Source organism: Engystomops pustulosus, chromosome 9 (assembly GCF_040894005.1).
Source record: "Engystomops pustulosus chromosome 9, aEngPut4.maternal, whole genome shotgun sequence".
NCBI classification, from domain to species: Eukaryota; Metazoa; Chordata; class Amphibia; order Anura; family Leptodactylidae; genus Engystomops; species Engystomops pustulosus.
This window is the reverse complement of record NC_092419.1, coordinates 26,618,301-26,634,065: the sequence shown is the minus strand read 5'-3', so window position 1 is coordinate 26,634,065 and position 15,765 is coordinate 26,618,301. Positions and strand designations below refer to the sequence as shown.

At 43.5% G+C, this 15,765-nt stretch overlaps 1 protein-coding gene across 1 annotated transcript; it reads right to left on the bottom strand.

The window, feature by feature from the left end:
* Nucleotides 1-738: 738 nt before the first annotated feature.
* On the bottom strand, nt 739-6,847 carry LOC140076859 (uncharacterized). Its single transcript, XM_072123614.1, has 3 exons — nt 5,577-6,847; nt 3,625-4,401; nt 739-828 (listed from the first exon to the last, which is right to left on the bottom strand). Exons 1-3 carry the CDS (start codon nt 5,632-5,634, stop codon nt 749-751), a joined length of 915 nt encoding a protein of 304 aa, XP_071979715.1. The 5' UTR covers nt 5,635-6,847; the 3' UTR covers nt 739-748.
* Nucleotides 6,848-15,765: the final 8,918 nt, after the last annotated feature.

The window sequence follows — 15,765 nt, the reverse complement described above, 5'->3', positions numbered from 1 at the left end:
CAGCACAGTACTACTACCCCTATAGTGTATACATGGGCACAGCACAGTACTACTACCCCTATAGTGTATATATGGACACAGAACAGTACTACTACCTCTATAGTGTTTATATGGGCACAGCACAGTACTACCACTCCTATCCTGTATATATGGGCATAGCACATTACTACTACGCTTATCCTGTATATATAGACACAGCACAGTACTACTACCCCTATAGTGTATACATGGACACAGCACAGTACTACTACCCCTATAGTGTATATATGGACACAGAACAGTACTACTACCTCTATAGTGTTTATATGGGCACAGCACAGTACTACCACTCCTATCCTGTATATATGTGTACAGTACTACTATACATATCCTGTATATATGGGCACAGTACTACTCCTCCTATAGTGTATATATGGGCACAGCACAGTACTACTACTCCTATCCTGTATATAGTTTGTTTATGCACATGTGCTTTATTTCTACAAATAAATAGACTCTTATTGCCTGGGGGCATCTCATTCCTCCAGTATCTGATGAGATGCCATAACAAGAAACAGCTGTGCTGACCAGAGATTATCTGCATATTTCCCATGATGCACTGCCTGTAAGCAATTCTTCATATACCTGCTGGACCTCCAGTATAGTAACAAATAGATATTGCAGGAGACCTAAGTCATCCATCCCCCACCCAGCATAGAACATGCTATTTTTGGGTCACAATAATTGCATTACCTTGAATAAAATGACCTCACAGAACTGCCATGAAGATCCACGCCAAGGACAGGACAAGTATGGAAAGTCGTGGTAGTACAGAAAGACCTGCGTTAGCTGCAGAGGCAAAATAAGAAGAGATGATCATGAGCTTATGATTTTATTATATTTTCTATTTCTTGACCCCTCCAAAGTTGAGAGTGAGGACCACCCTCCATCTATATCCAATATGTCCACCTCTTCTCATAATGTCACCACCGAAAGTGGTTGTCTTCTCCTGGATCGTATTTATCTCCTGGTACATTGGCCCATTGCTACATTGTAGTCTCAGGGAGGGTAAATCTATTGTTGTGACGAATTAAACTTGCCACAGGTGGAGCGATGAGCACCCTACAACCTTGCCCAAAGCTGAGTCTTAGCATTAAAACAACTAGGCCCAATGGCAGACTTAAGGTCCCTCATGCCACATTGAAGGCTTCTAGTCTATTAATTGTAATTAAGCTGGCATGAATTCATTCAATGCTTTTTAACCATTAATCAACTCCTACTTGAGCTGATTTTAACCCCTTACTGACATTTGACATAAAGTGTCGGCTGCGAATGTATGGAGAGGGCTTACCGGCTGAGCCTTCTCCAGACAAGGTAGGTGTTTACTGCATATTGCAGCAAACACACACAGGTAACACCCGTGGTTAGTGCTGGCACCGTTCACAGGTCTTAACCATGTAAATGCCTTCAGCAAAGCTTTTTATTCATTAAAATTCCAGTGTCACACGGGCAATAGGATATTACGGAGGTCTTACGAAGACCCGAGGCTGTCTCGTTTTAACTCATTCATTTCAATCTGCGATTTGCACGTTGTAATAAATGATGTGGTAAATCCTCATATACTGCCATACTGTAGTCTGGCAGTATATGGTAGGATTAATCAGACAACCTAGGGTTAAAGTACCCTAAGGGGTCTGAAAAATAGTAAAAAAATTAATTAAATTAAAAAGTTTAAAAAAAATGTAATTAAAAACCCCTAAAAATGCAAATCACACCCTTTCCCTAGAACTTATATAAATAAACAGTAAAAATCATAAAAATGTCCAATTACCGAATATACTAGTGTATAAGCCGAGTTTTTCAGCACAAAAAATGTGCTGAAAACGTCCCCTTGGCTTATACACGAGTCAATACAAGCACGCCCCACTTAAAAAATACTTAAGAAAGAATAAACTTATATACTCACCCTCCGGTGGCCCCAATGCGCAGCGCTGCTTCCCCGATGTCCGCGCGGGTCCTCTTCTGGCTTCCGTGCCCGTCTTCTTTCTTCTCTAACATTGTGCTGGGCGGGAGAGAGCAATGGCGGCGCCCAGCACAATGTTAGAGAAGACAGAAGACGGGCGCGGAAGCCAGAAGACGAGCCGTGCGGACATTGGGGGAGCAGCACTGCACATCGGGGCCACGGGAGCGTGAGTATATAAGTTGTTTTTTTTAATGCTGGGCTGTGCTGTATACTACTGGGGGCAGGCTGGGCTGTGCTGTATACTACTGGGGGCAGGCTGGGCAGTGCTGTATACTACTGGGGGCAGGCTGGGCAGTGCTGTACACTACTGGGGGCTGGCTGTGCTGTGCTGTATACTACTGGGGGCTGCCTGGGCTGTGCTGTATACTACTGGGGACTGGCTGGGCTGTGCTGTATACTACTGGGGGCTGTCTGGGCTGTGCTGTATGCTACTGGGGGCTGGCTGGGCTGTGCTGTATGCTACTGGGGGCAGGCTGGGCTGTGCTGTATACTACTGGGGGCAGGCTGGGCTGTGCTGTATACTACTGGGTGCTGGCTGGGCAGTGCTGTATACTACGGGGGGCTGGCTGGGCTGTGCTGTATACTACTGGGGGCAGGCTGGGCTGTGCTGTATACTACTGGGGGCAGGCTGGGCAGTGCTGTATATGTCTGGGGGCAGGCTGTAAACTACTGGGGGCAGGCAGGGGTGGCTGTATACTACTGGGGGCAGGCTGTATACTATAGGGGGCTGGCTGGCTATATACTGAGGGGGGGGGGGTGTCTGTGACCAATGCATTTCACACCCTCAAGTCAATAGGTTTTCCCAGTTTTTGGTGGTAAAATTAGGGGTCTCGGCTTATACTTGGGTTGGCTTATACTCGAGTATATACAGTATTATTATTCCCGATGTTGAACCCCAGCAACGGCAAATAGCGACCAAAGTAAAAAATGCCACTAAATATAAAAAGTGATCAAAAGGCCGTACTGTCTTCAAAATGGAAGCATTGAAAACATCATCAAAAGTTGCAAAAATTACACCACAAACAGCTCCGTGCACCGAAGTATGAACAAGTTATTAGCGCCAGAAGATGGCAAAATGAAGAAATGGTTTTTTTTGTACAGGCGGTTTTAATTTTTTTGTATGTATGAAACAAATTTATAAAACCAATATAAATTTGGTATCCACGTAATCTTACCGACCCAAAGAGTAATGTAGACCTGTCATTTGGGGCGTCCAGTGAAAGCCATAAAATCCAACCCCACAAGAAAATGGCGCAAATGCGTTTTTCACACATTTTCACTGCATGTGGATTTTTTCCCCGCTTCCCAGTACATGGCATGGAATATTAAATACCATCACTATGATGTGCAATTTGTTACACAGAAAACAAGCCCTCACACAGCTCTGTACACGGGAAAATAAAAAAGTTATGGATTTTTGAAGGTGGGGAGTGAAAAATGGAAACGCAAGAACGAAAAAAAGGGCCTCGGCGTTATGGAAGAACTTTAATTTTTGAAGACCAATGGATACCTCAGGAAACTTAAAGAGCCATGGAACCCCCTTGCCCCAAATTTAAAAGAAATGAGGAAATTTTTAATTAAATATTATATTGAGCACTCACTCTCCATGGTTATTGACTTACCGTCTCGCTTAATTGTACTTGCACTGGGAATAGTACTGGTAAATACAATGGTGGTGGCTTGAGTACTAGTACTTATGGTTGATGTCTTTGTGGTAATTCCACTGGTGATTGTAGATAGGATCTTGCTGGTTGATGATGGCATGCTGGTGGTTGTAGAAGATGACCCTGTTATATTGATGGATAGTGGGGGATATGTGCTTGGGGGTTTAGTGGTTGATGTTGGACTGCTCGATACTGGTTTAGTGGTTGATGTTGGACTGCTTGATACTGGTTTAGTGGTTGATGTTGGACTGCTTGATACTGGTTTAGTGGTTGATGTTGGACTGCTTGATACTGGTTTAGTGGTCGATGTTGGACTGCTCGATACTAGTTTAGTGGTTGATGTTGGACTGCTTGATACTGGTTTAGTGGTCGATGTTGGACTGCTCGATACTGGCTTAGTGGTCGATGTTGGACTGCTTGATACTGGTTTAGTGGTCGATGTTGGACTGCTCGATACTGGTTTAGTGGTCGATGTTGGACTGCTTGATACTGGTCTAGTGGTTGATGTTGGACTGCTCGATAATGGTTTAGTGGTTGATGTCAAACTACTTGACATTGCCGATTTGGTAGATGTATTTGAGGTTGAAGGGGTAGTTGGTGTAGTCATTGTTGACACTGTAGAACTGGTTGGATGGAGGGAAAATTGATTTCCTAAAATTGTTAAAGCATTAAGAAAGTCATTGATGGCGTTGTAAAGAGAGAACGGGATGGGCGTCTGGCCTTCCACTGTCGGAACTAGAAAGAAAGATAAATCGATAAATCAATGGATTAATAACACATTTTGCATCATTCTATACAAAGACTCCAGGAATCCCACCATGACAAATTTTCCCCATTATAGTAGGGGAAAGACAGTGGGGATATTTACTAAAATCCACTAATTTTGGCATAAAAGTAGCAAAAATGTATCTGAACCTTTTTCTTTGAAAAGAACTTGCAAGTTCATTCAAGATTTCTTTACACTTTTATGCCATCCACCTCATTTACAAAAATAGGTAGGATGAGACTTTGGGAGAAGTGGTGGGGCCTCCTACACTATTTACAAAAATGTAATTCTATCTGTGTTTTATACATATATCCCCTGAAATGCAATGATTTAATAGGCCCTTGTGCTAAATTCATAAATATTAAATTTCCAAAATTTACCCACACCCACAGTACACTGCACAAATTTGTAAACCCCAAACCGGACCCCTCACCAGTGCCAGCACTGATGCAGGTGTTAAATGTTCATATGCCTGGCATTTAAATGTCTGTGTCAGACATTTTGGGGAGGATCGTCACTCCCTATGATGTCCTCCTCAAAATGGCTGTCCCGGCAGAATCGGTCTGGGCACCACATTTATTACTGCAACTTGACAGAATTGTGTTACACGATCTATGTTAAAGGTGCACCACAAAAATGTTGGCGCACACTTCCCGAGCAGTGCAGGGGACGCCAGATTAATGAAGACCGGGCGTCAGTATTCAATAATCTGCACATTAGGGAGGCACACTGCACATAGTTTGATAAATGTGGTCCTATGTGTCTCCATGGTTTAAGGTGAGAGTACATTAAACTAAGTAAGACATTTCTGAAGGATCTGACTACAGACTGGATTTGTTTGTAGTCTGTAACCATGGAGATATTTATATTCAGACCTAAACAAAATGGTTGTAGGTCTTAATACAACACATAAAATACAACATATATTGCAAAAAAAGTACAATATTATTCTTAATACTCAATATAAGGGTGAGTTTCTTGCCTCTATAACAAACACTTGGGGGAAGACCACCTACCCCAATATGTTTTTAGAGTTAAATTTTGAAACTACAAATATAGTTTCTACATATTCCCTTTCAAATTTCAACCCAGGACATCGTAGAAGACTAACATACATTAAATAATATAAAGTATCTTTTCTTACCAGTGATGAATATGCTTAGGCCCAGGATCAGAATTGCACCAGTCCCATAAAAAGCCATCGATACTCAAAGTATTTGAAACGTATTTTACCAAGCTCATACAACCCAGACTGTCTGCTATGGAGGGTAAGACCTCTGATAGAGCGCGGATCTCATATATACCTATAGTGGGAGGGGGTGTTAGGGTGTGCCGGCCGCTTGCTATAGCAGATGTCATATAGTATCTTTTATTGTGTATGTGGAGAAGATGGATAATCTGGGAAGATTAAATCCACTAAATATAGACACAATGCATCTGGGATGGGTGTCTGGATGAACCTGTTTCAAGATCTCTAAGAAACCCCAAATAGTGGTTAATCCATTGTCAATCAATATAATCTATAAATCCAAAAACAATTGCAATGAAACACTTGAGGAAAAACTTAATAGGATAAAAGATACACCAGAATTCCTCACTAAAATTAGGCATGCAAATTAATTAATACTAGAAAAGACGGAGGCGCCCATCTCTAGACACGTTTCTAGGGTTTTGTACATCATCAGTGGTGAGCAGGGTTATTGGAGGGCTGGATGTGATACCATACACACAACTCAACAAAGGGAAGGAATAGATGAAAAATATATGTAAATTTTAAATGAATCAGATTGACCTTTGAAATTTAATATGGCCGATCTTTTATTCACGTAACGTCATGTGTCAGATGACTCAAGGAGAGTCCTACACCATAAAATAATAGCCTCACCAAAACATCTGGTAGCTCAACTTTCGATCACCCAACAGCAATATCCTGACTCCTTCATACATTTTCACAATTGTCTTGACCAAAATTACTTGTGTAGTAAATAGACAAAACTGGTTCTATCACATTAAATGATTGGGCAGTTGAATTCTGACTTCACCAAATAAAAGAGTGGTCCATAATAAGAAATGGGGTCTACTTTTTCTTTACCATAATTATCACCACACAAGACAATTTCATCATTGTGGACACCACGTTGACCAACGGCAGAAGACACCCGATACATTACAACAAGCTCAATTTTTTCCCCAGACAGTGACATAGTCTGAAACTTATTTCTGTTGGGTACAACGCTATGGAGGTTGTTTAGGGAAAATGTCCCAGGGCCCCCCCTCCAATTAATAGTTCTAGAGGCCTACAGTACTAATACATATATTGCCACCTCCAAATAATTTATTTACTGTAGACTTCACCAGTGACGTCTTCCTGTCTCCTGGCTGAGCGGGAGTCAGATGGTGCAGGTAGTGTGGCCGTGTGATGTCATCAGCATGCAGCACTGCTTCCTGGGTCAGAGTGTGTTGCGTGCAGGGAAGTCTCCTGATAATGTCACTCTCTTTGTCAATAGCATAAAGACACAGATGCTATTGAGGGTGTCAGCACCAGCAATTATACTCGAGCAACCGGTTCTGGCCACACTGAGTATTATCACAACTACTGGCAAATGTCCCAATGGGGATGGAGGCCCCTGCCATAGCACCATGCATCAGGGCCCACCAGTCTACGGGTCTACCAGTGGGCCAGCCTGAGCCTGCCAGGTAGGTTGTTTTCAGAATGGTGGAGATGACAGAGTAGCTTATATAAGAGTATGACATTGGTTCACATGGGTTTGTGGTCACTGTACTTTATGCAGCTGCCAGAGGTTTACGTTATATGGTCATGTTTTTTAATTCCTGACCCTTGACAAAAAGAACCTTTCACCATGTAAATCAACCCCAACTCCATAGGTACCACCTCACTGATTCAGGTATAGTTTCACTATAGGCCCAATGGTACATTGAAATCAATACTTTTTCCTTCCTTCTGTCAACTGGGCAGGACCAAATAAGAGACAGAGATGGCGGGGTCAGACAGTCCAATGCCCTATCTCTGTCACTTATTTGATCCGGCCCAGTTTGGAAATAATGGTGACTAACAAGAAAATTTCTGCTCTCCTGGAATCAGTGGAGTTGATGGAGGTGGTAAGCATAACCTTATGTATGTAGTATGTAGCCCCGAACCTTCATGCTACATCTTATATTGCCATATGTATGTTATATATGTTGTTGGTCCCACACCCAGATGACATCTACGAGTGAAACTAGACACCATTTGTGGTGCAGCAGGTGTTCTGTAGAAACCAAGGGGACCTGAGAAATCCCATCCTTGTCAGGATTCAAAGTGAATCTCAAACAACATTGCGGTGAGTTCTCGAAGTCTCACACCCAGGTCTGAGGATCACACACCCATAGTCACGAAGCTGTCTGAGATCTGTAACACTCCCATAAGTGACACAGGAGATGATGTGTGAAAAGAGAAGAACATCTTCTAACCTGTATATCTCCAAACTCAAGGAATGAAAGATTCAAATCTGAATTCTAATAAGAAGACTTACAAAATCTATCTGAATAATGAGATGAATCCTAACATGAACGGATCAGTTTCAAAGAGGACCATTTACTCCACTCTTCTGATTTTGCCATACTTGGAATTTTCTCTTTTGTCCCCACAGTCCCTGAGTGATAAATGTAATTAAATTCACATCTCTATTGTCAGCTGGGTGGAGCCAGGTTGTCTGATTTAGCCCGGGTTACACCCATCCGACAGTAGAGAACCTAAAACTATCCTTAATTTAATAACATAGAAATCGTATAGGAAACGTTGTGAGACAAAATACTTGAGAAATCAAAGTTTAAGCACATAGGATTGGACAATGTTTTTGCACAATATTTTTGGATTAATCCCCATCCTGAAGATTATGGGTAGAACAGTGAGTAGTCAAATATTGCAAAACAGGGAAGACAGTATTCAAAATAATGAGACTTAGGTTCCATCAAACATTTCTTATAATTGAGGTCATTAAGTTGGGGGATTACCAACAAGGTAGGTTCCTTGGGTTTGTACTTAAGTTGAATTTGTATGTAAGTCAAACTGTATATTTTATAATTGTAGATCCAGACAAAAAATGTTTTTGCCCCAGTGACAATTGGAGTTTCAAATTTTTTTTGCTGTACCTTACAGCTGATCGTTGCAGTCTAGGACTAAATTAATAGCATCCAGAGGCTTCAGGGGGCAGAGAGCTCCTTCTGTAACTAGGGGTCATTTGTAAGTCAAGAGGCCTTAAGTAGGTGACCGCCTGTATATAAACACAGTAGAGCCTACCTTTAGGATTGCACTCTACCTATGCAAAATTACCTACTTAGGTAAAAAATGATGTTTCTTGACTGTGAGAGAAAACCTGAAGATCCAGATGAAACCCTCAAAGCAGAAGAAGACTGGAAAAAGTGTCCTTAGTCATCGAGCCATCATGGATGACCTCCATAGAACAGACTAGGTCCATGTCATAGATTGCATGGCTCAAGATAACTTTTACTCCATGGCTTCTCTTGAACCTGCTGGAAGAGACCATTAGAAGATGATCAGACAGTGGCCACAATGGAATCCACTGCTACACAATTGTGGGAGAGTGGTATAATTTCAATTATGGTCAAAAGATGGTCCCAAGATAAAAACAGTTTCCTGCTTGTTCATAAAAGGAATGGTCTTCTGCTTTTGAAGATCATCTAAAGTATTTCTAAGGAGGCTTTATATAGTAGCTGAATGTATAGTTTGTAAAGAATGTTGGACGTATGGGTTTTTATAAAAAAACGATTTCTCCAATGTATGGTGTCCTCCCAGTCCTGTCTAGTCCAGAGGGTCTGATATTTTAACCACCATCACCTTCCAACAATAATCCTCCTTAATTGGATTATCTGCTGCTGGAGCTATGAGGACAGTTATGTATTAAAGCTTGGGCCCACTTCAGGATCCTCTGGTTTTCTGGTGAGTCAGTCTAACACTGGTCAACATAACATACCTTTGGGTCATTACAACAACCAGAGGAAACAAGAACAACCAGTTGGATTCATATTGGTCCTTAGGTCTGGCAGAAGGCAACCAAATGTTGAGGCTAGACCCTTAATCTGGCCCTGGGCTTAGGCTACGGGAATCTATTACCTACAGGCAACTTTTAATCATCCCTATTATCGACGCCTCTTCTTGGGGGCACCTCTTTTACAGGACAGTGAGACTAGTTCTTGGAAATAGTAGGATGACGGGAAAGGGATGTAACATTGTGGAATCATCTTTCATCTGGGTTTCTAAATAAACTTGATAATTACTGATGATTTCGAGATCAGATTGGAGGGAATCATCGGTGGTGATCACTGAGCAGGTATGAGCCTTGTCAATACTGAAGGGTGGCCGTTAGGAAAGGGATTATTAGTCAGCCCCCACACCTCACACATGTCTCAAGGGCGTTCACTGTGCAAAAATAGGAATCCAGGAGGCGCCCAACGTCACCGAGAACCTTACATAATCTCCATACACTGACGATTGTGGAGTCCTGGAGGTGCCAAGCGCTCATGACTGCGATGTTCTGCAGGAAGACATGATGGGACAAGTGTGATGAGGGATCTAAGGCCACCAGTAAGGGACTAAGTGCTATATTACAAATATACTCTCAGAAGTTTTATAAATGTGTTAATTTTACTTCCAAGCATAACTCTAAAGCTCTACAGCAGTTTTGATCAGAACAGCGCCACACCTGCCTATTGGTTGTGTGCAGTATTACAGTTTGATTTACTCTACAGGACAAGACACAACCGATTGTACAGGAGTGGCCATAATTCTCAATCTTACACAACTTCTTAAATTAATCTATGGGTGAGAGTTGCAGCATGGCGCCACCTTGTGTCGGAAAGTGGTGAAAAAGTGACTTTACAGCTCCTGTCTGTGCAGTTAGTCACTGAGTGAGACAAGGACGCCTCTTCCTTGTACTTTTTATCCGACTTCGGAAAAACTTCTTGTGATGAACAGTGAACATTGCAAACAAATCCTTGTGCAAACTGCGGTGGGCTCAGTCATGTCCGCTGCAGGGAACTTGTCTGTACAGGTCGGAGGAGTGATTCATCCCCTGGAAATGTTTTACTAGGAGAATAACACAAGAACCGCCATGTCCTCACTCTCTTAGTAGTACGGTATTTAATATTATATTAACCTCATACAACTCTCTTTTATCTTACAATAAGATGATAACAGTTTTTTCTTTATTAGTTTCAAACTACAGACAAACTCTGTGAACAACATTCCTCTATAGCACCCCCGCAGGTGAAATTAAGTATTACACAGATTTAATGGAACTCTATCTCATATCTATCTACCTAAAAAAAAAAACAAGTAGAGTTCAAGTCAGCACAGTAGAAGTGGCTCCTCAAATGGAGGGGTGCAGAGCCCCCCAAGGATCTTGGCAAGGTCCTTACTTGTATGCATATGGAAATGGCAGGCAGCAAAAATCACCTTTGTTTGACTTGAACCCTGGAGTGCTGCCTGCCATTCCCATTTGCATATCTATCTATCTATCTATCTATCTCATATCTATCTATCTATCTATTTATCTATCTATCTATCTCTCTCATATCTATCTATCTCTCTCATATCTATCTATCTATCTCATATCTATCTATCTATCTATCTATCATATATCTATCATCTATCTCATATCTATCTATCTATCTATCTCATATCTATCTATCTCCTATCTATCTATCTCCTATCTATCTATCTATCTATCTATCTATCTATCTATCTATCTCATATCTATCTATCTCCTATCTATCTATCTATCTATCTATCTATCTATCTATCTATCTATCTTTCTATCATCTATCTATCATCTATCTATCTATCTATCTATCTCATATCTATCTATCTATCTATCTATCTATCTATCTATCTATCTATCTATCTATCTATCTCATATCTATCTATCTATCTATCTATCTATCTACTGTATCTCCTATCTATCGTGGCACAGTGCATTATACCCCAATGGGGCACATTTATACATTAACCCATCCGTGAAGTTCCCCGAAAGTGCGTGTCCGTGTATAATGCACTTTGCCGCGATTCACTAAGATCGTGCGCCCGATATCCTGCATGTGTCGCTTCCCCGCTCAGGCCCACCGGAGTTCACCTTCTTCTTCCCGGTGCATGTAAGTGCATTGTCTTGTGACACAATTTGAAAGTCTGAATCCTTCAGATCATCCGACAGCAGGCCCCCCCCCCCCGGATATCTGTCCGTATCTACGTGTGTTCCTTGACCACAGCTCATGGCCAGAAGTGTTCCTGGTGGGTAGTTTCTTCTGTCAGTAGTTTTATTTAGTCCATCATTCTAATTAGAGATGAGCGAACACTAAAATGCTCGGGTACTCGTTATTCGAGACGAACTTTTCCCGATGCTCGAGTGCTCGTCTCGAATAACGAACCCCATTGAAGTCAATGGGAGACTCGAGCATTTTTCAAGGGGACCAAGGCTCTGCACAGGGAAGCTTGGCCAAACACCTGGGAACCTCAGAAAAGGATGGAAACACCACGGAAATGGACAGGAAACAGCAGGGGCAGCATGCATGGATGCCTCTGAGGCTGCATAATCGCACCATTATGCCAAAATTATGGGCAACAGCATGGCCATGACAGAGTGACAGAATGAAGCTAGATAGCATCTAAAACATCCAATAATTGACCCTGACACTATAGGGGACGGCATGCAGAGGCAGCGGCAGCAGGCTAGAGAGTGTCATGGCGACATACCCTAAATGGACTCAGGCTTCAAACCAATGGGTGGCAGAGAGGAACCAAAGGAGGTGAGCAAGAAGCGCTCAAATAATATCGGTACATGATAAAAGTTTGCCAGTATATTTTGTGGATTACACAGCAGGGTGGCGACAAAGTTAACATGGAAGCCATGAAAACAACCCAAAATTCTGCCTGACACAGCTCGTTTGATAAGGGGACGATGTATGGAGGCAGTGAACTAGTAGTAGATTAAAGGTGCTGCAGTTAAAACTATGTTAGTTGGATCTTGGCATGGAGCTGGCGCTCCGCTGCCAGGCGAGCTTTCGCCAATCCAAGCCCCTGTCTCTAGGCTACTCCCCAAACAGCACTTCTAAGAACCTTTTGTATAAGATCAAGTGTAGTAGCGTTCTTATAAGTTTAGGATATGCCGGGTGAGGGGAATGTAAACAGATGCGCAAGAAGCGCTGAAATAATATCCCTAAATGGTAAAAGTTTGCAAGTATATTTTGGGGATTACACAGCAGGGTGGCGACAAAGTTAACAACTTTGATGTGGAATGCCCTGTAATAGCTCTTGGGCGGTGTGCCTTTTATCGCCTAGGCTCAGCAGTTTCAGCACCGCCTGCTGTCGCTTAGCGACGGCACTGCTGCTGTGCCTAGAGCTACCGACTGATGGCGCCATGCCCACGGATGGTAATTCGGAGGAGGAGGAGGTGGAGGAGGGGTGGGAGGAGGTATAGTAGGCCTTTGAGACCTGGACCGAGGTAGGCCCCGCAATTCTCTGCGTCGGCAGTATATGACCAGCCCCAGGGTCAGACTCGGTCCCAGCCTGCACCAAGTTAAGTGTAGTAGCGTTCTTATAAGTTTGGGATATGGCGGGTGAGGGGAATGTAAACAGATGCGCAAGAAGCGCATGATGCGCATGGAGCTGGCGTTCCGCTGCCAGGCGAGCTTTCGCCAATCCAAGCCCCTGTCTCTAGGCTACTCCCCAAACAGCACTTCTAAGAACCTTTTGTATAAGATCAAGTGTAGTAGCGTTCTTATAAGTTTAGGATATGCCGGGTGAGGGGAATGTAAACAGATGCGCAAGAAGCGCTGAAATAATATCCCTAAATGGTAAAAGTTTGCCAGTATATTTTGGGGATTACACAGCAGGGTGGCGACAAAGTTAACAACTTTGATGTGGAATCCATGAAAACAACCCAAATTTCTGCCTGACACACCTCGTTTGATAAAGGGACGATGTATGGAGGCAGCTATATGGACGACTTTTGGAGGTAGCAATGGAGACAACGTGTGGAGGCTGCTATGGAGACAATTTAATTTGGATAGTGCCTGTATGTGGCAGTCCCAAACATTTTTCAAACCAGAGGAGCAGGTAGGTGGCCCTCCAGTAAAATGGGATAGATTGAGTGCCTGTATGTGGCAGTCCCAAAAATGTTTCAAACCAGAGGAGCAGGTAGGTGGCCCTCCAGTAAAATGGAATAGATTGAGTGCCTGTATGTGGCAGTCCCAAAAATTGTTCAAACCAGAGGAGCAGGTAGGTGGCCCTGCAGTAAAATGGAATAGATTGAGTGCCTGTATGTGGCAGTCCCAAAAATTGTTCAAACCAGAGGAGCAGGTAGGTGGCCCTGCAGTAAAATGGAATAGATTGAGTGCCTGTATGTGGCAGTCCCAAAAATTGTTCAAACCAGAGGAGCAGGTAGGTGGCCCTCCAGTAAAATGGAATAGATTGAGTGCCTGTATGTGGCAGTCCCAAAAATTGTTCAAACCAGAGGAGCAGGTAGGTGGCCCTGCAGTAAAATGGAATAGATTGAGTGCCTGTATGTGGCAGTCCCAAAAATTGTTCAAACCAGAGGAGCAGGTAGGTGGCCCTGCAGTAAAATGGAATAGATTGAGTGCCTGTATGTGGCAGTCCCAAAAATTGTTCAAACCAGAGGAGCAGGTAGGTGGCCCTGCAGTAAAATGGAATAGATTGAGTGCCTGTATGTGGCAGTCCCAAAAATTGTTCAAACCAGAGGAGCAGGTAGGTGGCCCTGCAGTAAAATGGAATAGATTGAGTGCCTGTATGTGGCAGTCCCAAAAATTGTTCAAACCAGAGGAGCAGGTAGGTGGCCCTGCAGTAAAATGGAATAGATTGAGTGCCTGTATGTGGCAGTCCCAAAAATTGTTCAAACCAGAGGAGCAGGTAGGTGGCCCTGCAGTAAAATGGAATAGATTGAGTGCCTGTATGTGGCAGTCCCAAAAATGTTTCAAACCAGAGGAGCAGGTAGGTGGCCCTCCAGTAAAATGGAATAGATTGAGTGCCTGTATGTGGCAGTCCCAAAAATTGTTCAAACCAGAGGAGCAGGTAGGTGGCCCTGCAGTAAAATGGAATAGATTGAGTGCCTGTATGTGGCAGTCCCAAAAATTTTTTAAAACAGAGGACCGGGTAGGTGGCCCTCCAGAAAAATGGAATAGATTGAGTGCCTGTATGTGGCACTCACAAAAATTGTTTCAAACAGAGGACCGGGTAGGTGGCCCTCCAGAAAAATTAAATGCATAAAGTACTATAGGTAGAGCCAGTGGGCCCTGTCAAAAAATAGCCAGTTTCCTCTGCTTTACTGTACAAAGAGGAGGAGAAGGAGGAAAATGAGGAGGAGGAGGAGGAGTGGATAAATTATTCAGGTTGAGCTTCCTTCACCTGCTGGAGATTGGAAATTAGGAGAAATCCATGCTTTATTCATCTTGATAAGCGTCAGCCTGTCAGCGCTGTCAGTCGACAGGCGTGTACGCTTATCGGTGATGATGCCACCAGCTGCACTGAAAACCCGCTCGGACAAGACGCTAGCGGCAGGGCAGGCAAGAACCTCCAAGGCGTAGAGCGCCAGTTCGTGCCACATGTCCAGCTTTGAAACCCAGTAGTTGTAGGGAGCTGTGTGATCATTTAGGACGATGGTATGGTCAGCTACGTACTCCCTCACCATCTTTCTGTAAAGATCAGCCCTACTCTGCCGAGACTGGGGACAGGTGACAGTGTCTTGCTGGGGTGACATAAAGCTGGCAAAAGCCTTGTAAAGCGTACCCTTGCCAGTGCTGGACAAGCTGCCTGCTCGCCTACTCTCCCTCGCTACTTGTCCCGCAGAACTACGCACTCTGCCGCTAGCGCTGTCAGAAGGGAAATACTGTTTCAGCTTGTGCACCAGGGCCTGCTGGTATTCATGCATTCTCACACTCCTTTCCTCTCCAGGGATGAGAGTGGGAAGATTTTGCTTGTACCGTGGGTCCAGGAGAGTGAACACCCAGTAATCGGTGCTGGAATAAATTCTTTGAACGCGAGGGTCACGGGATAGGCAGCCTAGCATGAAATCTGCCATATGCGCCAGAGTACCAACGCGTAAGAATTCACTCCCCTCACTGGCCTGACTGTCCATTTCCTCCTCCTCCAACTCCTCCAACTCCTCTTCTTCTGCCCATACACGCTGAACAGTGAAGGACTCAACAATGGTCCCCTCTTGTGTCTCGCCAACATTCTCCTCCTCTTCCTCCTCCACCTCCACCTCCTCCGATATGCGCTGAGAAACAGACCTCAGGGTGCTTTG